The following is a 25316-nucleotide window of genomic DNA, read 5'->3' as shown; positions in this document are numbered from 1 at the left end:
CTTTCTGTCTGACTAACATTCCTAACATTCTTATTGTCTTACTATGCCTATGGACACATGCCTTTACAATTCCTAGAATAGTTGCAATCTGCACACAATATATCATTTGGCTCGCCCCTGAGGCGTCGCCAAAAACTGTTATCCTCCATCCAAAACAACACTAACACATGGCCACACATGGCTTCTGTACTTCTTATCAGGCTGATCGCCCAGTGGGGTGCCTGTTTACAGTTCACCAGTTTCTGTAAAAAAACATCCTTACCAGAGTTCTTGCAGTTTTGAAGGGAAAACAACCACACTTTATTGATACCCTTCAAAGTAGACTCTCTACAATAAATTAATAGTTGTATTCTACCCTCTTGGAAAAAGTTATGAGTGTTTCCAAAGAAGAAGAGCTTCATGACATCTGGCAGTCTAAAGTGTGCCTAAGTGATAAGACCACCATGGGGGTCCTCCAGTGCACTGGGATGTTGTTGTTTATCTACTATTGAGGTGGTGTCCGGGAGTTTTTGTTTTGTTTTTGTACAGTTCACAAACACCCAAAATAGACGAAATAATGAAGAAAATATGCTGAAAAGGGGTTGTACATGTCAGTACCTGCTATTAACATTAAGATTTGTTCACAAGAATATTTTCAATTTTTGGGCCAAAATCCTACATAGTGGGCCTTTAAGATATTCTCGTCCAAACGATGGCTTCGATAAAAAAAATGTAGGTCACAACGTACCACGTCTACAGTCGCTCTCACTTATAACTAACGACAAAGCACAACAGTCCATCACAGAATACCTGTTGTTATTCTTATTCTAATCTGTCTGACTACTTCCATCATCAAGTTTTCAGAACAGTGCTAGAAACAAGATGTTACAATGCTGTAGCCTAAACACTTTAATGATATAAGACAGGCACTGTCGTGTTGTGCGGCCCTTGTACATACGTGTGTGAAAAGCCGGTCCGACGCCGGACAAACAAGATTTGTAAGAATTAAGAACATCTAGAGAGACATCGGGGTAAGCAGAAAACTGTTTGTTTAATTTCATGTCGATAGACAGAAGTAAAAAGTCAAGTATTCTTAATGTTCAATCCTACATTAGTTATCTTTTTTTCATACATACATTGGGGTGTAGAGGCTAGTGTTGTGATGTAGAAACACCAGGGAAAATGAGGCAAGCTCTGTACAAGTTCTACATAGCTAACAGTATCATTGTTATGTCCTTACTTCAGTAATAGTAGTTTCCCAGTTCTTGACACTAGAAATTATTGCAGTGGCCGTTTAAATTCAATGTTTGATGTTAAACCCAAAGGAGGCCCTATTCATTTACTAAATTACTTTATTCTTTATGTTTAGGCCACAGTAAGTAAATTTTATGGATTACATCCTCTGCAGACTCCAAATTTAGTGCGCGCGGGTGAAAAAAAACAAGGCGGGCAATCAAAAACAAGATATTTACATTTTCAAACTTGAATATCATAAAGCATGCAAGAAAAATTGAAGCGATAGAACTTGGTATTACAACCAACAAGTAATCAATAAAACAGTAACTAACACTCATGTCAATATTTAGATAATAATAATGTTAGATCCGGGTTTGCATCAAGAGCGCAGAGAGGTTTCCCGTCCACTGGGCACGGGAGTCTCCTGAGTCATGAGGCAGACTGACTGTGACGACATGACTCTGCTCACTTTGTCTCAACTATAAAGTTCTCTCCGCCATATTGCTATCCTGACTGTCGGACTGAATTTTCAGTCAGACAGCTAAACAATGGTCCACTCAAACCGCATGACACTAGTTACTTCATCGGAATCTCTTATCGGATTTGTTAGTACTTCACTTCATTCAAGAATAACACATCGGGTTACACGTTGTTGATGATAATGACACAGCAATGACAGACTAATTCCAACTAAAAGTTTGATATGAGGGCATTTGAGGGCTGCACCGTGTCTCCGTGTAGTTTGGTGATGAGGAGCAGTCTTATTTCAGCTTGCATATACAATAATTGTACAACACATTTGTATGGATTTTTTACCCTTCCGACATGTGCAAATGTCTTTTTGTTGCATCTGTGGAACTGACAGACATTCGTGACATTTTGCCCTACACTCGGCATGTTGACCATTGCCGAAGGGAAAAAAAGTTTGTTTTTGATTTCAAAATCAAGGAAAAATCAAAGCGCGCGCTGAAGTCATCCATAAAATTTACTTGCTGTGGCCTTACGAAAAAGATTACGAGGAACACGGTGCAATAGGAAAGACCCTACTATTTTCGATAAGTTTGGCAGCACGTTTCCTTGCTGTTTAAGAGGCTGGCTATATTTTTACAGGGGAGGGTTGCTAGCCGTTCCTCTATATGTACCTCCTGGAACACGGTACCACAATTTTACGTCCCTTTCTAAAGACGGATCCAGCCCCAACCGAGACTTCCTGACCTAGGATTGAATAGCTATCATCGATGCCTCAGCCTGCATTCTTGCTTCCTAAACAACGACATAAAGATTTTCTAGATCAATGTTTATTTTCAAAATCCGTTTCAGATCAGAAGAAGTTGAAGGTAGAAAGCCAGTCCTACACCTTGCACAAGGTTACCGCACTATATCTGACCAAAATACAAAGGAACGTACGTGTGTACGTAGGTAACAGTGCCTACAGACCCCGATTTTACAAAGCGCACGACAGACTGCTCTTGAAATAAAACAGAAAGGACGCGGTCAATGCATGCATGTAAATTGTCTAGATTTGACGATCGAAAGAGCACAAGCTGTCGCCATAGAACTTATTGAAAGCATTATTCTTCTAAAAGCAACATGGAGTCTGCTACGCTAGAACTTCTAAACGACTGGATGAAAGCCCATAATTTCAGCAACCAGTCAGCGATTACGGAAAGAATGATATTCCGCAGAATGCTGGAGTATGATTTGTTTTCCCCGCCGACTCTGGCGGCTGTCACGGCTGTGTGCAGCGTGCTGCTGCTGGTTGGAGTTCCCGGTAACTTGTGCACGGTGTTAGTGATTGCCAGAAGTACGGAGATGCGAACCACCACCAACTACTACCTGGCCAGTCTGGCCTGTGCAGATCTGCTGACGTTCTTGGTCCTGCCGCTGGAGTTGTACCGGCTGTGGTGCTACTGGGCCTGGGACCTGGGGGACGGGGTGTGCCGAGGGATGTACTTCCTCCGGGAGACCTTCACCGCCGCCTCCATCCTACACATCAGCGGCTTCACGGTGGAGCGCTACATCGCCATTTGTCACCCTCTCCAGGCCAAGCGGCTGCTCCGACGGGGCCGGGTGAAGCTGCTGATCGCCGCGGCCTGGGTTCTGGCCATCGTCCCCGCCAGCCCGGCTCTGGTCATCTTCGGAGTGACTCCAATCCAGACACCGCGGGGTTTTGTAATACCAGGTACGTCAGCTATCACCATGTCTCCTCATTTTACTGGTCACATGTCCAGCTCCTATATCCGCCTACACACTGTCAGGTCATTTTCTTTGTACTATTCCTAATGTGAGACCACATCATCCATACATGGCTATAATGTAACTCAGTACTATTATTGAAGATAATATTTTGTAGTTCTAACTGTAGGATATGTAAGTTAGTTAAAATTGTACACCACCCATGCATGAATTATGTAAATGTGGATGTGGAAGTCATTTGCATATATAGACTAATGATGAAATGAAAACATGGAATTCCGCCAAAGGAAAGAACTTTCACACTTGTAATATAAGCAATTTTGGTACAGAAGACCATCATTTAGTATAGATCTAGACGATGCTAATTCTCAGAAATGGACAGGCATGACACAATGTGAAACACTAAGAAAAACAGAGAACCGGGAAAGGTGCAGAGGTTGCCTTATCTTTTGTGGTCCCCAACGTTGATATAGCTAATCTACTTAAAAGGGATAGATGAGATGAGATTCTACTTACAGCCTTGTATACATAATCAATGAGACAACATGAAACAGGAAATTAACAAAAGTGCTAAATATTTCACGGATATATGAGGTCTTTGAAGTGTTGTTTTTCGTGTAATGTCAGATATTGATGGAAATCCTGACGATGTTCCACACAGGCATGCATGAGTGCACCGTGGTGAATAAGGAGCTAGGTTCTGTCATGTCCTTGGTGTCCACAAGCTTCTTCTTCGTCCCCATGGTTCTCCTGAGCCTGCTGTACGGCCTGATGGCGCGGGCGCTGACGGACACGGGCGGCCACAACAGTCGCTTCTACCGAGGGGCGACCGAGAGAACGGCCGGATCCAAGCGGCAGGACAACGACCGCAGAAAAGTCATCAGAATGTTGGGTAGGCGTTATTTGCCGGTTACATGTATAATGCAAAGGGCATATGCAGTCATGTGATATAATTTTTTTTTTCAGTAACGCAACTTTGATATAATCTATATTGATGGATTAGAGACGCATGCGCAGTCGTCGACAAGACCGGTCTCCATCTTGGATGTGAACACCCCTCCAACACAAGCTTGTATGTGTGCGACTCTGTGTCTGTTTGTGTTTCGAGATATGTTGGATAGCTATAACTCAAGAACCTCTCAATGGATTGTGATATTTGGGTGAATGTTGGGGCGACGAAGGTCAGATTGGACTCACTAGCGGCTTTTCTTGGTACTGCAGCAGAAATTTAGAGTTTGATGTCAGGAAAAGAGTTGTAGGTTCGAGCTCTGAAACTGTGGGGCGTTTTTGTTTTCTTTGCACGGATATCAAGTAGACCCTTATGACTTTCAGGTGGAAAAGTACACTATCTACACTGCGCAATCATTGGATCATCCTTAATGAGTTATGGGGTAGTGCCGAAGTCGCGTGATGAAAGAGAGTCCCTACATATCAAAAACTAGGACCAAGAGCCCGACTCCTCGCTACTTTTGTCCAACCCTTGCTCACTCTGTCCGGGACCCGACTTCCACCACGCTCCTCGGCGTTGCGGATGATTTCAGTGAACTACACAGAATGGTCAACTGCCGCTCCTTATATAGTATTAGGTGATGTCATTGGCGGATTGATCCAATTATAGCGCAGTGTAAATAGGAGCTAGACTTCTTATGCTAGACTTCAATGGCCAGAACTAACTGCGCTGTCAACCCTACTAACGTATGGCACCTGTTCTCCCTTTCAGCTGTGATCGTGCTGACGTTTGTGATATTGTGGCTGCCCCACCACGTGTCACGCGTGACGTTTAACCACGTGCGCACCTGGACGAAGCACCTGCATGATGTACACAACGCCGTGACGCTTTTGTCATTCGTGCTGTTCTACCTGACTTCAGCCGTCAACCCCATTATCTACAACATGATGTCACAGCGTTTCCGGTATGCGCTCAAGCACTTCCTGTGTGGCAAGGGCGGGCTCCGCACTCAGCTCAGCTCCAAGTCCTCTTTTCGAACAAGATTGTCGGCAATCTCCAGGGGACAGAGCGGTAGTGATGGGGGTGGGGAGGAGGATAAGGCTAGGGACGAACCAGAAGTGATAGCTATGGTGGAGATAGTAGGGGACCACGCAGGCCAATGTGATTTGTAATGATGAGAGCTCTGACAATAAGCCCGTTTACAAATCCAACTGCGCATTGGCAGGTCAAAGAAGAAGGTCTTGGAGACATAAACAAAACACGTCAAGACTTTACTATACAAACTGACCGACGGAGGCCATATATGTCCGGACATGTATAAAGCATGGTCGAGACAAAAACTGCTTCCAAGGCACGGGTCTTCACCTTTGACCTTGCGCATGCGTCCTTATAGAGGCAACCGTTGTAATCGATATTAAGTTGTAAGCGGGAATAATGTGTGTATTAGTTTGGTACGTCTGTACAGTGGTTTCTCGCTAGTGTTGGGGAGGGACCAGTAAATGGACTTAACATTGGAACATACTAGTATAGTGAAGCCATTCGAGAGATTGTGTAAACACGGGCTAGTGAAGCCATGACAAACTACAGTTCGGAGACCTCATACCTCCATGATGTATCTACAGCTTTTGTAAATTTATTGTCTATCTTGTCTCATCAATTATGCCAATCAGGCTGTAATTAGCATAATTTGTTGCAATTGATGGTCTTCTTTACCAAAATTATATATATTACATGTATGGAAGTCCTTTCCGTTGGCAGAATTCCGTGTTTACATTTCATCATAAATAATCATAATTCATTCATGTGAAGCACATCTGTATCTAACGTACATAACTCACAGGTATATAATTACCTTTATTTGCCGCTAAGGAATTTTTATCTATTCAAGCTTTGGTTTTATTTATTTATTTATTCAAGCTTTGTTACAAGAGGTAACTGGACAGAGGTCACAGAACCAGATAAACAAAGTTCTTTCTCTAGACCCCTGTCTAAAATAGAAACATGGTAAATATATACAAGAAGAACAAATCAATTTAACAAATACAATCGCAAACAATAAATGATAAAAAAGTAACTACTATTGAATAAATCTTCAGTAAAAAAACAGACAATAATGTTGAATAGTGACATAAACAGAAATAATGATAGCACAAATAATACAGATGATATCGCTTTCCAAACTATTATGCAAATTAGGCTCTTTTTTGCATGAACGATATCTGTAAATGTTCCACCTGTCACTGGAATTCCGGATAAACCTCTATCATCATGAAGATGAAGTCCTAATCTGCATAAAATGCATCGCATTGTGGGTATTTTCCATGGTCCAATCGTCAGTCATACACTTGTGAAGATGTCCTGACAAACGCCCTGCAGTTCCGCAGTAAGCACAGATGAGGGCACAACCTACACCACTTCACTTTACCACCCGTAGAAACATTTCAACAAAAATCAAGGCCGCACCAAAGAGACAAAAAACAAATCCGGTTGCAGATCGGCTGATATCCAGATTCACAAACCATGGTATGAACGGGAGCTTACTGAGTCTTTTCACGTCCTGCTCTCATCGTCTGTTTCTTAGTTCATTCAACTTTTAACATCCCGTCCCAATGGGTCAGTCCGGTCAACGAGAAAGCAGGGTCATATCATTTAAGTTTTAATTACAGTGTAAAACATTGACGAGTTATTGAGTTTGTGTATCTATCTATCTATATATATATAACGTTGGGTAACATAAATTCGGGATTTTTCCGATAATGGTTGACTGAAATCAATCTAGCAGAACAATAAACCATCCTTTTTTTCTATTATTCTGTCAGTATCATGTACTATCTTTGCACTAATCATATATATGGTAGATTTTGTCTCTAGTCGTGCTGACACCATAATATTTCAACTTGAAACTACCGTCCGCCGCACGCACAATGACGGTGCTGTCGGACAGGGGTGAACATTAATTCGGGAGAGAAGATTCGTCTTGAATATCTTACCGCTAATTACATTTTATACAGCAGCTATTCGTTCCATCCTTGGCTTGAGGAGAGTGCTATGGATATAGACGTGTCCAAGTAAAAAAAATACACGAAAAAACGGCCGTACCGCACACATCAAGCCTCCGGGAACAACCCGTGTGTTGAGTCGGTAGAACGTTACTCAAAGTCGATCCCCACCGTCATGGAAATTTGTACATTATTCATCGGGGCGTTAGCTGGATGCCGTAGAAATGGTAATACTACTATGTCCATGTGTATCTGCTTGTGCTAAGAGCAAACTTTGTGGAAAATATCGCCATCAGTCCACTATCACACACAACATTTGGACAAAAAAGTGTTCCTCGCAAACGTTTGTCGTCTGCCGAATAGCAGGATTCTGGGTAACGAATATGGCGGCGGGAAAATTCACCGTAGTGCCATAGCCATTGGTTGTAGCAACAAAGAGGCGTTTTGATGATTAATCACACTTAGAGTCCAGTTGTAGGTTAGCAAAAGAGATTCTAATAAGTTGTATTGTAAATAATTGTGTTGAGCAGGAAGCGGATGTGACATTTGTCTTATAAACCAGCCAACAACTATGTAGTATAATTCTCCCACGAAGCCCTCAGACTGTGACAATAAGGGACGGAGAGTTTTTGACGTAGCCAACTTCTAATGCATGGTTATCGAAGCTTTTCAGACAGTGTTCTGAATAAGTTAGTCTGTCAAGTTTGCATTTCTAGCGGTATTACTGATGTTGCATCTAGCACATATCCCTAAATACCCCGTCTTCAAAAAATCCCGAATTTAAGTACCCCGCGAATTCAAGTTACCCAACGTTATATATGCGCGCGCGCGCGCGTGTGTGTGTGTGTGTATGTGTGTGTATACGTGTGTGTGTGTGTGTGTGTGTGTGTGTGTGTGTGTGTGTGTGTGCGAGAGTGAGTTAGTGAGTGAATAAGTGAGTGAGTATGAGAGTGAAAGAGTGGATTGATAGAGTGATTGACTAAAAAAGTAGACTATGAACAACTCCATGGTTTAGTCTGAATTTCTCAGCATTCAGAGTTACTACAATTCCACCCCGGCAAGCCATCTATTTGCGTGTGCATTTTGGAATTTAGAACTGCGTTTTTCATTTCCCTGTCAAAATTCAGGGCATAACATCATCTTGCTGGTAAAGCTAGTGTCGCATAAGCACAGTAAAAACTCGTGTCGATTCTTAATTTTCGCCTTAAGACATCTTTAAATCAATCTAAATTATATCCTACAACATTGGTTAACCAAACAAACAATAGGTGCCGATCTACAATGTATACATGTAGTCTCCCTACACAAATCGTCAAGATAGGATATCTTCAATGCCGATATACACGATTTCCCACCGTTTTATGTCGAAGTGTATCTTAGAAAGAGGTCACAAACGTGTGACCTTCTGCTTGCTTTGTCCACAAAGGTCATTACTGCTGAGAGGTGCCGTTAAGTTATGAATAATGACCTATGCTGTAATGGTTCACAATAGTACAGGCTGAAGGGTTTTAAAAAGTCAGAAATCATCATTATTTATGGCCCAGTTTTTACAGCTGACATTAAATGTTGGCATATTTATTTCCCGCCATAAGTTGAACAAACAACCATTAAAGCACAATAAAGGGACGTACTGTGATAAGAACTAAGGGCACCGTGCTTATTGCTCGCTTACTTGTATTCCACACCCGGTATATACATATGTATATAAACCTCGTCAAGGTGTAACACACCAGGTTTGTACTGAACAGTACAGGATGCATATCCGGACAGATTCATTTGATCCACTTACACCGGGAACGACCCCTACTCTTTTCGATAAGTGTGGTGGGTTCGTTTACGTGCTAGAGGTGTGGCTCTCCTTAAACATTGGACCTCCATTTAATGTCCTATCATAAGGAAGTCCCTAACCGAACCCCCACCACGACGGCACATAGTTTTAGATGACTTCTTTGCATGTGTGGTATTTAGCCTGAAAGATTCTCGTTAGATTTCTGCTCATTTTTAATAACACATATTCATTTTTGTAGACCACAATCATTAGCGATTCAACTCCCCTCACCAGCAGTCTACTGCGAACCACGCAAGGCACTCATGATGATAATGACCACCCAAGAGGTCATTATCCCTCGGATATTTGCCGACGCCATCAATGCGCAGGTGTGCTAGACTATAAAAACGTCAATTACGGCCAGGCTATCTTGATAATATGGATGACATCGACGCGGGCATCAGTTTCCGTCAGTTTCCAAAGACAGTTTGCAACCATACTGTAAATTGTACAAAGAAACTGCAGGATGAGAAAATACATGGTGCCAATTGCAAAAATATCGGAAAACAAACGTGAAACGTGCTGGGTTTGTCGTGAACATATTCCTTGCACAAAATTTATGCAAGTTTTTCAAAGCCTTCTTAGAAAATGTGAAAGAAGAAGACTAATGAATTCATTGTTTGGTGTACCGTGTTCTTTAGTTTGAGTTCGGTCATTTGTAAAACCTTCCTGACCACTAAGATTTCATAATGAAGGCCGATATTTTGATCGCACGCTCGCATCAATTTTGCAGCGCCAAGAGGATATCATCCATGCCATCCAATCAGTATGGCCTCAGGTAAGGAGCGGGAGAAAACCAAGGTGTGAAGCTACCTCTCTGTAAGTGGTGTGGCTGTTACTACAATCCATTGTCAGCGTTAACGCCGAGAAAAAACATGACTGTCCTGGCCGTTTCAGTGGTCAGTCTTATCCTGGCTGGAGCACGAGTGGACAGCGCCTTGAACCGACCGTTTGAGATCATGTTGGACAACAACGAGTACAGCGGCGTGCTAGTGGCCATCAGCCGAGCCGTGCCGGAGGACCAGCGGGTCGTGGACAGGCTACAGGTAGGGTCGCGCAGGGCAGTTCGCTCATTCAGTCAGTCGTTCAGACCCTTGTAGTTCCAAGTGGCACCTTGGGGAGCAAGTTTCCTTCAAGTTGCTGTTTCAGTAGTAGGGTAAAATTTGAAGGGGGGGGGGGTGTTAGCCCGTCCCTTTTGCCCTAGGCACCTCCTCGAACAAGGGATTCAATTTGTGAAAGAAGGGCACAGCCCTAACCGAGATGTCATGCCCCGGAATGAATCGGGGTCTCCCAGTTAAACAACTAATTGGACCATTACCAGGACCACAACCGTGTGAGGCTGCTACCAGTTGAGCTATAGGGACTTCATGTCCCTATAGTAGTCATCCCCGCGCAGGGCAGACAACTTCACAAATAGAACTATATATTCTGCGGTTTAAGGCGCCGTCACATTCGTTTCCCCTTTTTGGTGTGTGTGGTAAGGTTTTTGGCAAGGCTGTCGCTTTGCCGACCGTCTACAGGGTAATTTCTTTCTTTCTTTTCTGTCACAAGAGAGCTTCTTACGACACATCCTTGACTGCCTCAGGAATACACTCGATATGCTACAGTAAGCATAGTGCTCATAATGAGGAATGTGACCGAGCCATTAAACAGCAATTTCGTGAGAGAGAAAGGAATAGCTTTTCTTAAGCCCTTTCTGTTCCCATCGCACATATCGTTAAACGTCCTTAACAAGTGACTACACATAGTCAGAGTATGTCATTTGAAGTGTTATCATTTCAATAGGCACCGACACAGCAAAAGAACTTGGCAGAACAATGTTGTATTTTATCTGACCCTTACGTTTTCCCTCATTACCTTAATGAAAAGCAGCCTGTGTGCCGATTTGAGCTTCTCATGAATAAACAAAGGTTGAAACAAACAGAAACTATAGACTTTGTAAAAACATGAACACAGACAAACGGATCTTCGACACCTTCAAGTGTGTGCTTCTTGCAAAACTATCTATGTTCATCAATGTTTTTAGTTTTTAAAAGAAACATCTTTAAAAATAAAACCACTGGTTCCTTATACATACAGAAACCGAGATGAATATGCACTAAATATCACAATATATATGCCGATGTGTACTTAGTGTCGACTTCGTCAAACTGAGGCATTCTTTAGATAACCGGGCACGTGACCTACAAATTTCAGCTGTCTTGTTACTGAAAAGGTTGTCTAAGATATTGTCAGTGGTCGGCTCTCTCACAGCCTGCTGAATATCCTTCTGAAACAAATCTCATGACGACCAGCGGCAAATGTGAGCGCGCCGTCACGTCAGAGCTGCGTATGACCAGACTGTAAGGTTTGATACACTCAGATCCACCCGGAAAGTGCAGTGGTGGGTTCCTGAGGCGTGTGACTCTCACCGTCTTAACGTGTCATTTGAGAAGACGTCCCTAACCGAAGCTAGGTACCCATTTTCACCTGCGTGAAGTGAGGAAATCCTGAAAGGTACAACATTGGTTCCTGCTAAGGTCGCGGACCGAGAACCTTTAGATTCGAAGTCAGCTACCCTGACCACAACAACACCAACCATATGCTTTTGTACTGTAACAGCAAAGATGCTTTAAATGGTGCAGGTAATTGGAAACATGGCGTGGAACCATAAGATGGGATGCGATATAACTATTGCTTACATGATACAGGCATCTATACGGCAAATGACAGCTGACTTCATGGACTGTCTTCATTATGGTGCACGTCAATATTCTTCACCGAAGACGTATTCTCAGGTAAAGTAAACTTATAAAACGCCACTCCCTGTCGGTACCCCCTATCACTATCTTGAAGGTAGTGTGGTACAACCCATTGATTTATATGCCGTTTGCTGGAAAGCGCTCTCCTAGCAGAGGCTACTAGGCTGTGGATTGTTTCAGACGTCCTGTCACGCGCAGCTGGCGCTTGTGTGATATACAAGCTTCGGTTAGTTATCTCCTCTCCAAGCAGATGTTAAGGTCCAGCTTGATACATAGTGTTATGGTAATCAAGTACATTTTGTATCTGGTCATAAATATTTCAAGGTAATTATTGTTACCTTTGCCAAGAACGTCATATTTTAGGTGCCGACTCGAGGACCTGTGGATGGATTCTGATGATATGTTGTAGATGGGTAGGGGTCGAGGAAACAAAGGTCAAGTTTGACAATGAGCCCCTGGTGGTTTTCTAAGGTACTGCATCGGAACTTCCGGTTCAAGTTGATACCTCGTTTACTGGACATGCGGTGGTCGAAATGGTGACAGCTCTTGGGGAAGAAAGTCAGTGGGCTTCCTAGCGGCTTTCTTTCAACTGCAGGAGTCTATCTTGTTTCAGACCTTGACCTTGGGGTTGACCTATCGTCATGATTTTTCGTGTGCAGTTGTCTTGAGTAATGATTTACATAATTCGATACAAAGTATGCTAATTTGTAAAATCCAAAAAAAGAGCTTGTGACTCAGCTGCATGGCTGGTAGGACAAACAAGGGACATATGTGCAGTGCAACTACAAAAGAGAGGAGTTTCTATAGATATCAATAATATGCAAATTAAGACTTCATTTGCAAAAGTAACCAGAAAATATTTAATGTAAATACTGATGGGAATTTCATTCGAGCGGCATTTGGAAGTACATAAATCATGCAAATGGGGGCTCATTCACATCATTGATGAGGAAATACTACGATAGCCTTCTTTAATAAGACTGACATACTTTGAACCATTCGTTACTCCGGGAAGGAGATATACCTCTGACAGGGGTGCAGTGTTTGTCTGTGTTTGTGTGTCAGTAGCTATATATAACTCTATAGCTATATGTTTTGGCATGTCGGAGGTCTCGATCGCATGTGCCCGATTATTTGGGGCGAATGCCAGTAGCTCATCGGTTAGAATGTAGCCGAACTTTGTTGACTTGATTGATAACCCTTTTTTAAACTTGTAAACTGTCTCCTGTACTTTCACTTAAAATACTGATGAAGAATCTTGGACATGTCGTCTTGGTCGCGCTTCAAGAAGTCAACAGTGGTGGACATGTCGTCTTGGTCGCGCTTCAAGAAGTCAACAGTGGTGGACATGTCATCTTGGTCGCGCTTCAGGGCGTCAACAGTGGTGGACATGTCGCTTTGGTCTCGCTTCAAGAAGTCAACAGTGGTGGACATGTCGTCTTGGTCGCGCTTCAAGGAGTCAATAGCGGTGGACATGTCGCTTTGGTCTCGCTTCAAGAAGTCAACAGTGGTGGACATGTCGTCTTGGTCGCGCTTCAAGGTGTCAACAGTTCAGTTGTGGACATGTCGTCTTGGTCGCGCTTCAAGGTGTCAACAGTGGTGGACATGTCGTCTTGGTCGCGCTTCAAGGTGTCAACAGTTGTGGACATGTCGTTTTGGTCGCGCTTCAAGGTGTCAACAGTGGTGGACATGTCGTCTTGGTCGCGCTTCAAGGTGTCAACAGTTGTGGACATGTCGTTTTGGTCGCGCTTCAAGGTGTCAACAGTTGTGGACATGTCGTCTTGGTCGCGCTTCAGGGCGTCAACAGTTGTGGACATGTCGTTTTGGTCGCGCTTCAAGGTGTCAACAGTGGTGGACATGTCGTTTTGGTCGCGCTTCAAGGTGTCAACAGTGGTGGACATGTCGTCTTGGTCGCGCTTCAAGGTGTCAACAGTTGTGGACATGTCGTTTTGGTCGCGCTTCAAGACGTCAACAGTGGTGGACATGTCGTCTTGGTCGCGCTTCAGGGCGTCAACAGTGGTGGACATGTCGTCTTGGTCGCGCTTCAAGGTGTCAACAGTTCAGTTGTGGACATGTCGTCTTGGTCGCGCTTCAAGGTGTCAACAGTTGTGGACATGTCGTTTTGGTCGCGCTTCAAGGTGTCAACAGTGGTGGACATGTCGTCTTGGTCGCGCTTCAAGGTGTCAACAGTTGTGGACATGTCGTTTTGGTCGCGCTTCAAGACGTCAACAGTGGTGGACATGTCGTCTTGGTCGCGCTTCAGGGCGTCAACAGTGGTGGACATGTCGTCTTGGTCGCGCTTCAGGGCGTAAACAGTGGTGGACATGTCGTCTTGGTCGCGCTTCAAGGTGTCAACAGTGGTGGACATGTCGTCTTGGTCGCGCTTCAAGGTGACAACAGTGATGGACATGTCGACTCGGTCGCGCTTCAAGGTGTCAACAGTTGTGGACATGTCGTCTTGGTCGCGCTTCAAGGTGTCAACAGTTGTGGACATTTCGTCTTGGTCGCGCTTCAAGGTGACAACAGTGATGGACATGTCGACTCGGTCGCGCTTCAAGGTGTCAACAGTTGTGGACATGTCGTCTTGGTCGCGCTTCAAGGTGTCAACAGTTGTGGACATGTCGTCTTGGTCGCGCTTCAAGGTGACAACAGTGATGGACATGTCGACTCGGTCGCGCTTCAAGGTGTCAACAGTTGTGGACATGTCGTCTTGGTCGCGCTTCAAGGTGTCAACAGTGGTGGACATGTCGACTTGGTCGCGCTTCAAGGTGTCAACAGTGGTGGACATGTCGACTTGGTCGCGCTTCAAGGTGTCAACAGTTGTGGACATGTCGACTTGGTCGCGCTTCAAGGTGTCAACAGTTGTGGACATGTCGTCTTGGTCGCGCTTCAAGGTGACAACAGTGATGGACATGTCGTCTTGGTCGCGCTTCAAGGTGTCAACAGTTGTGGACATGTCGTCTTGGTCGCGCTTCAAGGTGTCAACAGTGGTGGACATGTCGTCTTGGTCGCGCTTCAAGGTGACAACAGTGATGGACATGTCGACTCGGTCGCGCTTCAAGGTGTCAACAGTTGTGGACATGTCGTCTTGGTCGCGCTTCAAGGTGTCAACAGTTGTGGACATGTCGTCTTGGTCGCGCTTCAAGGTGACAACAGTGATGGACATGTCGACTCGGTCGCGCTTCAAGGTGTCAACAGTGGTGGACATGTCGACTCGGTCGCGCTTTAGGGCGTCAACAGTTGTGGACATGTCGTCTTGGTCGCGCTTCAAGGTGTCAACAGTTGTGGACATGTCGACTTGGTCGCGCTTCAAGGTGTCAACAGTTGTGGACATGTCGTCTTGGTCGCGCTTCAAGGTGTCAACAGTTGTGGACATGTCGTCTTGGTCGCGCTTCAAGGTGACAACAGTGATGGACATGTCGACTTAGTCGCGCTTCAAGGTGTCAACAGTTGTGGACATGTCGTCTTGGTCGCGCTTCAAGGTGACAACAGTGATGGACATGTCGTCTTGGTCGCGCTTCAAGGTGTCAACAGTTGTGGACATGTCGTCTTGGTCGCGCTTCAAGGTGACAACAGTGATGGACATGTCGACTTGGTCGCGCTTCAAGGTGTCAACAGTTGTGGACATGTCGTCTTGGTCGCGCTTCAAGGTGACAACAGTGATGGACATGTCGTCTTGGTCGCGCTTCAAGGTGTCAACAGTTGTGGACATGTCGTCTTGGTCGCGCTTCAAGGTGACAACAGTGATGGACATGTCGACTTGGTCGCGCTTCAAGGTGTCAACAGTTGTGGACATGTCGTTTTGGTCGCGCTTCAAGGTGTCAACAGTTGTGGACATGTCGTCTTGGTCGCGCTTCAAGGTGTCAACAGTGATGGACATGTCGTCTTGGTCGCGCTTCAAGGTGTCAACAGTTGTGGACATGTCGACTTGGTCGCGCTTCAAGGTGTCAACAGTTGTGGACATGTCGTCTTGGTCGCGCTTCAAGGTGACAACAGTGATGGACATGTCGACTTGGTCGCGCTTCAAGGTGTCAACAGTTGTGGACATGTCGTCTTGGTCGCGCTTCAAGGTGACAACAGTGATGGACATGTCGTCTTGGTCGCGCTTCAAGGTGTCAACAGTTGTGGACATGTCGTCTTGGTCGCGCTTCAAGGTGTCAACAGTTGTGGACATGTCGTCTTGGTCGCGCTTCAAGGTGACAACAGTGATGGACATGTCGACTCGGTCGCGCTTCAAGGTGTCAACAGTGGTGGACATGTCGACTCGGTCGCGCTTCAAGGTGTCAACAGTTGTGGACATGTCGTCTTGGTCGCGCTTCAAGGTGTCAACAGTTGTGGACATGTCGTCTTGGTCGCGCTTCAAGGTGACAACAGTGATGGACATGTCGACTCGGTCGCGCTTCAAGGTGTCAACAGTGGTGGACATGTCGACTCGGTCGCGCTTCAGGGCGTCAACAGTTGTGGACATGTCGTCTTGGTCGCGCTTCAAGGTGTCAACAGTTGTGGACATGTCGACTTGGTCGCGCTTCAAGGTGTCAACAGTGGTGGACATGTCGTCTGGGTCGCGCTTCAAGGTGTCAACAGTTGTGGACATGTCGTCTTGGTCGCGCTTCAAGGTGTCAACAGTTGTGGACATGTCGTCTTGGTCGCGCTTCAAGGTGTCAACAGTTGTGGACATGTCGTCTTGGTCGCGCTTCAAGGTGACAACAGTGATGGACATGTCGACTTGGTCGCGCTTCAAGGTGTCAACAGTTGTGGACATGTCGTCTTGGTCGCGCTTCAAGGTGACAACAGTGATGGACATGTCGACTTGGTCGCGCTTCAAGGTGTCAACAGTTGTGGACATGTCGTCTTGGTCGCGCTTCAAGGTGACAACAGTGATGGACATGTCGTCTTGGTCGCGCTTCAAGGTGTCAACAGTTGTGGACATGTCGTCTTGGTCGCGCTTCAAGGTGACAACAGTGATGGACATGTCGACTTGGTCGCGCTTCAAGGTGACAACAGTGATGGACATGTCGTCTTGGTCGCGCTTCAAGGTGTCAACAGTTGTGGACATGTCGACTTGGTCGCGCTTCAAGGTGTCAACAGTTGTGGACATGTCGTCTTGGTCGCGCTTCAAGGTGACAACAGTGATGGACATGTCGTCTTGGTCGCGCTTCAAGGTGTCAACAGTTGTGGACATGTCGACTTGGTCGCGCTTCAAGGTGTCAACAGTTGTGGACATGTCGTCTTGGTCGCGCTTCAAGGTGACAACAGTGATGGACATGTCGACTTGGTCGCGCTTCAAGGTGACAACAGTGATGGACATGTCGACTTGGTCGCGCTTCAAGGTGACAACAGTGATGGACATGTCGTCTTGGTCGCGCTTCAAGGTGTCAACAGTTGTGGACATGTCGTCTTGGTCGCGCTTCAGGGCGTCAACAGTGGTGGACATGTCGACTCGGTTGCGCTTCAGGGCGTCAACAGTGGTGGACATGATGTCTGGGTCGCGCTTTAGAGTGTCAACAGTGGTGGACATGATGCAATGAATGGATCGGATGGTAATTGGTTGTGTTACGTTACCTGCAAACCCGAGCGTTGCGCAACGTTCCGCCACCTTGTTCGTACGTGTGTGAAGACATTTTATGCTCTTCATGCAACTTTTCAGAAGCACCGTTGCCATGGCGGACTTGCCCGCGTGAACGACTCTAGTGGACAGGAGGGGGTCTGTGCGGCGGTCTGCTGGTTTGACCGGACCATATCTGCCTGCTCGTACAGTTTGTACCGTACTGTGAAAACAACACGTACATAGCACACAACTGTGAGACATGAATATAGTAAATTATACCGTGATTAGTCTGACTTTTATCCTTATTTGGAGGGATGACGTGGCATTGGCTAGTGTGTATGGCGTTTTGTTTTTCTGCAAGAGGCATTGTGCACATTACAAAAGACATATCACAAGTATGAAATTTCCACCATTTACCACTAAGGGAATGGTACAATTTTATATTAATTATGCAAATTTTTATTTTTATGTTTGTTATCTGTTAATGTTCCATCTGCCATAAATTCATGTGTTATATATATATTAGTCATACAATGGAAAACACCGAAATTATAGAATTTCTTCCTAAAAATGCAAGTTAGGTCCTGATTTGCTTAGTTGCCATTAATTTCAAACTTGTCAATCATAAGTTAAGGTATGTACATACCAAAAATCATAACCGTCTGCCAATCCCCTCTTCAGCTATTCCCTTGGCACAGAATTGGCACTGAAGTTTAAAAAATCATCATGTTTGACAGACGGTATAGATTTCCGTACGTCTTCTGGTCGTGTCACGGGAATCCGTGCACAGCGTCATCGCCACTGATGCACAGGGTTACTGCTTTCACTTTCCGAAACCACGTTGTTCAAAATCGTTAAATGCAAATAAAATGCACTTAAAAAAACTTAACTATTTGTCAGCTTCAGCACCATTTAACGTTACATGATCAACTAACGTCCGATTTATTCAAAACGTTATTTATCTTAAAACCGCGTGGACAGAGCCAAATGCTAAAGCAATGGGCAGAAATATCAGCTATTCTAACAAGAATAATGCATGGTCTGTAAGTTTTTCTCCGCCTGTTTAACGCCGTGCGAGCATGTATGTATACTGGAAGAAAACAATGTTTGTGCTGTGAATTTCCCCGACATCAGCAGCACGTGGCGTTCACGTGATAAACGCATGACCATGATGTTATGCCGTGCAAAAATGTATCATCTGACCGGGGGTCGGTAGGTTGCATCAAACCTTCCTAAAACTGGCAAGAATTTCAAACCTCGAATCACCATGGATAGTCTGAATATCAAAGAAATGTTTAACGTCAGCTACGTTTAAAAGATACTAGCTATCGTGTAAGTTAGAAAAACAAGATGAAGTACGCGGTGTCGAATTACATATGAAATACGTCCTGCATGACGCTTCCGTGCAACTTGTTGTTACTGTTTCAGGCGTTCATTCTGTTATGTCGCTGGACGTGAACCTTTTACATTGTTTTGTATAAAAGAGAGAGATGGCTAAGGATCATACTTATGACGTTCTTTGTTGCTCATGAGAATAGGCTTTGGCATAATACACCGCGACATGTGGACATGACCCAAACTGAACGTAAACTGCTCCTGCACATAAATAGGTCACGTTACGTTACAGGTGTGGAACTTATACTCATGTCTGACAGGCATGGCGTGCAGCTGCAGTGACAGGTATGTTCCAGTGTGGATGGTGATCAGCACCAAGGATAGGTGTTTTATGTCTGTCAGGTGTGGTGAGCAGCAGCAGTGACAGGTATGTTCCAGTGTGGATGGTGTTCAGCACCAAGGCTAGGTGTGGTTGCATGTCTGTCAGGTGTGGCGTGCAGCAGCAGTGACAGGTATGTTCCAGTGTGGATGGTGTTCAGCACCAAGGCTAGGTGTGGTTGTATGTCTGTCAGGTGTGGCGTGCAGCAGCAGTGACAGGTATCCAGTGTGGATGGTGCTCAGCACCAAGGCTAGGTGTGGTTGTATGTCTGTCAGGTGTGGCGTGCAGCAGCAGTGACAGGTATGTTCCAGTGTGGATGGTGATCAGCACCAAGGATAGGTGTTTTATGTCTGTCAGGTGTGGTGAGCAGCAGCAGTGACAGGTATGTTCCAGTGTGGATGGTGTTCAGCACCAAGGCTAGGTGTGGTTGCATGTCTGTCAGGTGTGGCGTGCAGCAGCAGTGACAGGTATGTTCCAGTGTGGATGGTGTTCAGCACCAAGGCTAGGTGTGGTTGTATGTCTGTCAGGTGTGGCGTGCAGCATCAGTGACAGGTATCCAGTGTGGATGGTGCTCAGCACCAAGGCTAGGTGCGGTTGTATGTCTGTCAGGTGTGGCGTGCAGCAGCAGTGACAGGTATCCAGTGTGGATGGTGCTCAGCACCAAGGCTAGGTGTGGTTGTATGTCTGTCAGGTGTGGCGTGCAGCAGCAGTGACAGGTATGTTCCAGTGTGGATGGTGTTCAGCACCAAGGCTAGGTGTGGTTGCATGTCTGACAGGTGTGGCGTGCAGCAGCAGTGACAGGTATGTTCCAGTGTGAATGGTGTTCAGCACCAAGGCTAGGTGTGGTTGTATGTCTGTCAGGTGTGGCGTGCAGCAGCAGTGACAGGTATGTTCCGGTGTTTGTGGTGTTCAGCACCAAGGCTAGGTGTGGTTGCATGTCTGCCAGGTGTGGCGTGCAGCAGCAGTGACAGTTATGTTCCGGTGTGGATGGTGTTCAGCACCAAGGATAGGTGTGGTTGTATGTCTGTCAGGTGTGGCGTGCAGCAGCAGTGACAGGTATGTTCCAGTGTGGATGGTGTTCAGCACCAAGGATAGGTGTTTTATGTCTGTCAGGTGTGGTGAGCAGCAGCAGTGACAGTTATGTTCCGGTGTTTGTTGTGATCAGCACCAAGGATAGGTGTGGTTGCATGTCTGTCAGGTGTGGCGTGCAGCAGCAGTGACAGTTATGTTCCGGTGTGGATGGTGTTCAGCACCAAGGATAGGTGTGGTTGTATGTCTGTCAGGTGTGGCGTGCAGCAGCAGTGACAGGTATGTTCCGGTGTGGATGGTGTTCAGCACCAAGGATAGGTGTGGTTGCATGTCTGACATGTGTGGTGCTCAACTTTAAGGCCAGATGTGTGTGATTGTGTGTGCCTGTATTTGTGTGTATGTACTGTTAAGCACAAAGGACAGGCTCCTTCCTTGTGCTTGTTAAATTGACCTGTTACGTCGTGTACTGTAGATTGTCACCTGATATGATTTATGCAAATAACGACCTTATCGTACAACAGTGAGTTTTTGAATTTCTCTATGTACGTCTTAGGGTCCCGCCATGAACCATGGGAGTCGGTCTGTACAGTATAAGTGTACTTACAAAACGCAGAACGTGCATAGCAAGTGCCTTTCAACAGAACGACGCCTAAAAGCAAATTGTTTCAGTTCTACGCTTGTGAATATTTTTTTTAACGAACTCGCTCAGTGCAAGGCCGAAGAGGGCCGGGCCACTCATGAAAGCACTGAACTAATTCTTACTGTAGCAGCATCTCTTCGCCCTAGGTCAGAAACATCAATGCTCGAGACAAGCATGACTTTACTGACACATTAGGAGAAGCAGGGGTTACGAAGGCTGCTCCGGAAATTCCCTTTTTTGGGGGGTACACACACACCGGGGCATGCCCCTACTCTTTTTCGAAAGATGTGGTGGGTTCTTTTACGTGCTAAATGTGTGACTCTTCTCAAACACGGGACCCCCATTTAACGTCCTATCCGAGGGACGTCCCTAACCCTAGATGAGCTAGGTGCTCATTTACACCTGAGTGAAGTGAGGAAAGTCGTGTTAAGTGCCTTTCCCAAGGGCACAACGTCGGGGCGCAAGTTCGTACATGTCTCTGGGCACAACCTGGGATTAGATCCCGGGTCCCATTGTTTGACAGCCGCGCGCTCTACCACTTGCGCCACATGACGCCATGTTGACGCTATTAGACATCCAGGTCACGTGAAAGAAGAACAAAATTTAGTCTTTACTATTGGGTTACTGAACTTTAATCTCATACGTTTCAAACGCCCATCCGACGCTATTTTAGGCGACCATGAACATAGAGGTGCTACGGCAAAATATACAACTCTTAACTTAAGACGAGTTTCCTACTTCAATATTCAATCAGACCAGTTGTCCACGCACAAACAAGTGACGGTTTGGTACTGCTTGATGCTTTTTTACTCTACACACATACACTAACACAGTTGCACACACACATAGACACAAGCATACCTGCTCTGTATGCTAAACACTATTCACACAAGCATTTTCGTGGCCGTGGGGTCGCGTGGCGTAACGGCAGGGTGTTCGGCCCATAACCCAGTGGTTCCGGGTTTGAATCACCTAAATCACCTGCTGTGCCCTTGGGAATAGAACTTTACTCGACCTCCCTCACTCCACCTAGGCGTGAAGATGGGGACCTGATGTAAAACTAAAAGGCAGTAGAAGGATAACAACCCATCCCCCAGACTGCCTCATAAAGGCTTTGGAATACCTTACTTATCAAGATTACTATGTTCTGTATGTGGCGATGTTGAGATGAGTCTGTCCAAAAATACAATCATGAATCACGAGGTCGCAAACGACGAATTCCCGTGACACGACCCGGAGACGTGCGGAAATTCATACTATCGCTCTCTATGAGCCGTTATGAGCAGTCCGTCTGTCGTCAGTGTTTCATTCATGTATTTTCAATGCGTTGAAGATACAAAATGCTTTTCAACAGAACGTCAGCTGACGCAAAACCATTGCACCTGTTGTAAACATTGCTATCCACGCTTTTTATCCATGAGAGCAAAGCTTCTGCTAGTTGCAGTACTTGTTTGAATTGCTAGGCGACACTTTTGAACTATCTCAATCTCAACCTTCTATGGCGATTTAGTATTAGTAAGGGATGCATGCCTACAGCCTAGTACAGGCAACGCTTTTGATTCACTTACAGTTAATTGGTACTTGAACAGAAGATGTCTTTCACTTATTACAAAGGTTGTAGATTTCTTGTTGAGTTTCTTTATTTTCCAATAATGGAAAATTATGCAGTCCGTTACAATAAAAGATTAAATCAGGCCAGTTGCCCACACACAAGCAAGCTACCTGTCCTTGGTGCTGAACACTATTCGAATACACACACTTACAGCTTATGATTAATACTAACGATAAACAACCACACCTGTCCTTGGTTCTGAACATGACATCTATTAGATACACTGTTCTTGAAGCTGAACACCACACCTGCCAGACACACAAACACTTCCTGTTGGTACTAACCGAGGGAGCAAATATCATCCACAACCTCTCAGTGTATGCTGTTCCCTAACAAATAAGCAAACAGACAGACAGACAGACAGAAAAAAGAACAGACAGACAGACTCATAGACCCGAAAATATTCTTGGCAAAGGTTTCCGAATCTGGCCTATCTTGGCTGCCAAGTTGTTGGCATGATGTGCATCTTAAAGGAGCGCAGCTCAACTGTACACAGCGTTTTCTTTTCAACTTGATAGGTAAATTTTCATGTTTTCTTGTTGTCTCTTTAGTGAACCACACATACTCTTTAGGGGAGGGTCAGGGGATGACCGATTGAACTACAATTCAATACACATAGCAGTGCCCCCACATGTAGATGTCCCTATGACGTAACATGCAGACGGGACAAATATTGTGTTTGGTACGAGATATCACAGAGCCATGTTGGATGGCTGAGTCGGGGAGAATCAGACCTATAGATTTGTGTGTAATGGTCATCATGACATGATGGGTAGTATTTAACTCATACGTACCTCAATGAAAAATTGAGATATTTTTATGTGTGTCTGTGTGTGATGACTGTTGTGGTTTTCCGTTTATCAGTGGTCAGCATAAGATTAAAAAAACATGGATGGATTGAAATGCTATTTGGGAAGGTCTTTTGAAGACAAAGAAGAAAGTCGTAGCGGCCGTCCTTGGTAGTGCAGCAGCACGTATGGTTTCTGTAACTGTCATCCTGCACATGCTGTTTTTTCTGTGGCAGAGCGCTTTCGACTTCAGGATCTAGGAAGAAGTGGACAGGTGTATACGTAGGTTTGTTCCTTAATTGAATTTGCGCCAAATATAAATCTAAATTCACCAGGCAACTTCCAGGTTAAACCATTCAGCATGGCGATCAATGCTTACATTCAAGTCACGTGAGTTAGCACATCCTTTTTGTACACAGAACTGCCTTGCCTTGCTGAAAGTTCTACTTTGTTGACAGGAAATCTTGACAGAGACGTCACAGGCCATGTACGAGGCCAGCAACAGGCGCGTGTACCTGAAGAACATCACGATCCTCCTCCCCAAGTCGTGGGCAGCCAAACCGGAGTATCAGCCGGCGAGAACAGAACTGTTCGAACGGGCAAACATAAGGTACTTTTGACAACGCCTCAGGGGAAAAGCATTTTTTTAGTCATCCTCAATAACACTTTCCATAGATTAAACTTCAAACACATGTCCAGCAAACCATTTCTCCGTAGCAATTCAACTTTCTTCATTTAAGTTTCATCAGGGGATAGAACATGGACCGTCTGCTAACTTCCTCAGGGTGTAAATGACAGGGTTATACTTCACAATGCCGCCAGGTGGCGATGGTGAGAGGATACGCCGAGCACGAGACAACTGGTAACGGTTAGAGGTGGTTGAATATTGTAAACTGCCTTGTCTCTAACTCTCCCTCCATTTGCTGTAAGGCCATGTTGATCTGATTATATGGATGACATCCGCGCGCGCATAAATTTTCGTCTATTTAAAAAAAAAACGTTTTCTACCATAGTGTAAATCGTGCAAAGCAGGTACAATATGAGCAAATATATGCCGTCAATTGCAAAAAGATATTTCGGAAAATGAATACTAATGTCTAGAATGCCAAACTCAATGAAGAAGATGTGAAAGACCAAAAATGAAGAATCCATTATTTGGAATACCATTCTCTGTGTGTTTAGTCATTTGTTCAACCTTCCTGACCCCGTAGATTTAAAAATGAAGGCATTTTTTTTGTTAAAATTTTGTTTATTCCTACGCTTGCATCAGTTTTAGGATGTCATCCATATAATAAAATCAACATGGCCTAATGCAGAAGTTGAAAAAGATAATGAAGGTGCGTCACGTTTGAATAGCAATTTCCGCTCTGCAGCAGCGACACCTAGCTGCAGTGCAAAGTAGATCCAGTCGTTTCCGCCCCGAAGAATATGGCAGACGGTCACCTAATCGTCGGTAGGTAGATTCCAACTGCTTACATGGATGTATGAAGAAAACTCTGTACTCACCTATTCAACCTCCGGTAAGTAAACCTGTGATAAACTCTCCAAACTGAGTTCCATGCCTCCATGACTGACTACTGTAGGGTGGATAAGCTGAACCCCCTGTATGGAGACAGTCCGTACGTTAAACAGAAGGCTGGTTGTGGGGAGGGCGGGGACTACATTCACCTCACACCTGACTACGTGATAAACAAGCAGTATGGAGAGGCGGTGTGGGGACCCTACGGTGAGCTGGACATTTCCATGAACTATACATAGCCTGAAATTACAACAAAACCTTCACACTCAAACGATTTACTTTAGATATCAACATACGATGTCTGTTGGTTTTTTCAGTACGTAGTCCGTCTACAAAACTCACTTTTAAATATATATATATATATTGAGGATTATTAAAAAGAACAGCAACAACGATCTATTTATTTAAACATAGGAATATATACAAAACAAATCAATATGTCAAACAATAGCACTGATATCATCAAAGAAAAGCAAACAAATTAAGTTGAGAGGTTCTAACGATCTACAGCGCCAGCTATCGGTGAAAAAGTAGCACC

General features: G+C 45.0%; 2 protein-coding genes across 2 annotated transcripts in view; both read left to right on the top strand.

Moving 5' to 3' along the window:
- The first annotated feature begins 1642 nt into the window (after nucleotides 1-1642).
- On the top strand, nucleotides 1643-7170 carry LOC136423437 (growth hormone secretagogue receptor type 1-like). Its single transcript, XM_066411580.1, has 3 exons — nucleotides 1643-3397; nucleotides 4073-4303; nucleotides 5132-7170. The coding sequence occupies exons 1-3, from the start codon at nucleotides 2806-2808 to the stop codon at nucleotides 5530-5532; spliced, it is 1224 nt and encodes a 407-aa protein (XP_066267677.1). The 5' UTR covers nucleotides 1643-2805; the 3' UTR covers nucleotides 5533-7170.
- Nucleotides 7171-9935: 2765 nt separating this feature from the next.
- Nucleotides 9936-25316, top strand: part of LOC136423056 (calcium-activated chloride channel regulator 4A-like) — a 28393-nt gene continuing 13012 nt past the window's right edge. The window contains exons 1-3 of the mRNA XM_066411056.1: nucleotides 9936-10233; nucleotides 23718-23869; nucleotides 24843-24985. Of these exons, the coding sequence (XP_066267153.1) occupies nucleotides 10063-10233; nucleotides 23718-23869; nucleotides 24843-24985 (466 nt within the window). The 5' untranslated portion in view covers nucleotides 9936-10062. The remainder of the gene's footprint in view (nucleotides 10234-23717; nucleotides 23870-24842; nucleotides 24986-25316) is intronic.

The sequence above is a fragment of the Branchiostoma lanceolatum genome, chromosome 17 (assembly GCF_035083965.1).
Source record: "Branchiostoma lanceolatum isolate klBraLanc5 chromosome 17, klBraLanc5.hap2, whole genome shotgun sequence".
NCBI classification, from domain to species: Eukaryota; Metazoa; Chordata; class Leptocardii; order Amphioxiformes; family Branchiostomatidae; genus Branchiostoma; species Branchiostoma lanceolatum.
This window is presented reverse-complemented; position numbering and strand designations above follow the sequence as displayed.

Excerpts from the sequence above, each read along its gene's own strand:
- LOC136423437 (XM_066411580.1), top strand. The coding sequence starts at position 2,806 with ATGGAGTCTGCTACGCTAGAACTTCTAAACGACTGGATGAAAGCCCAT. Across the intron at positions 3,398-4,072 it reads GCGGGGTTTTGTAATACCAG|GCATGCATGAGTGCACCGTG; the intron begins GTACGTCAGCTA and ends TGTTCCACACAG. Across the intron at positions 4,304-5,131 it reads AAAAGTCATCAGAATGTTGG|CTGTGATCGTGCTGACGTTT; the intron begins GTAGGCGTTATT and ends TCTCCCTTTCAG.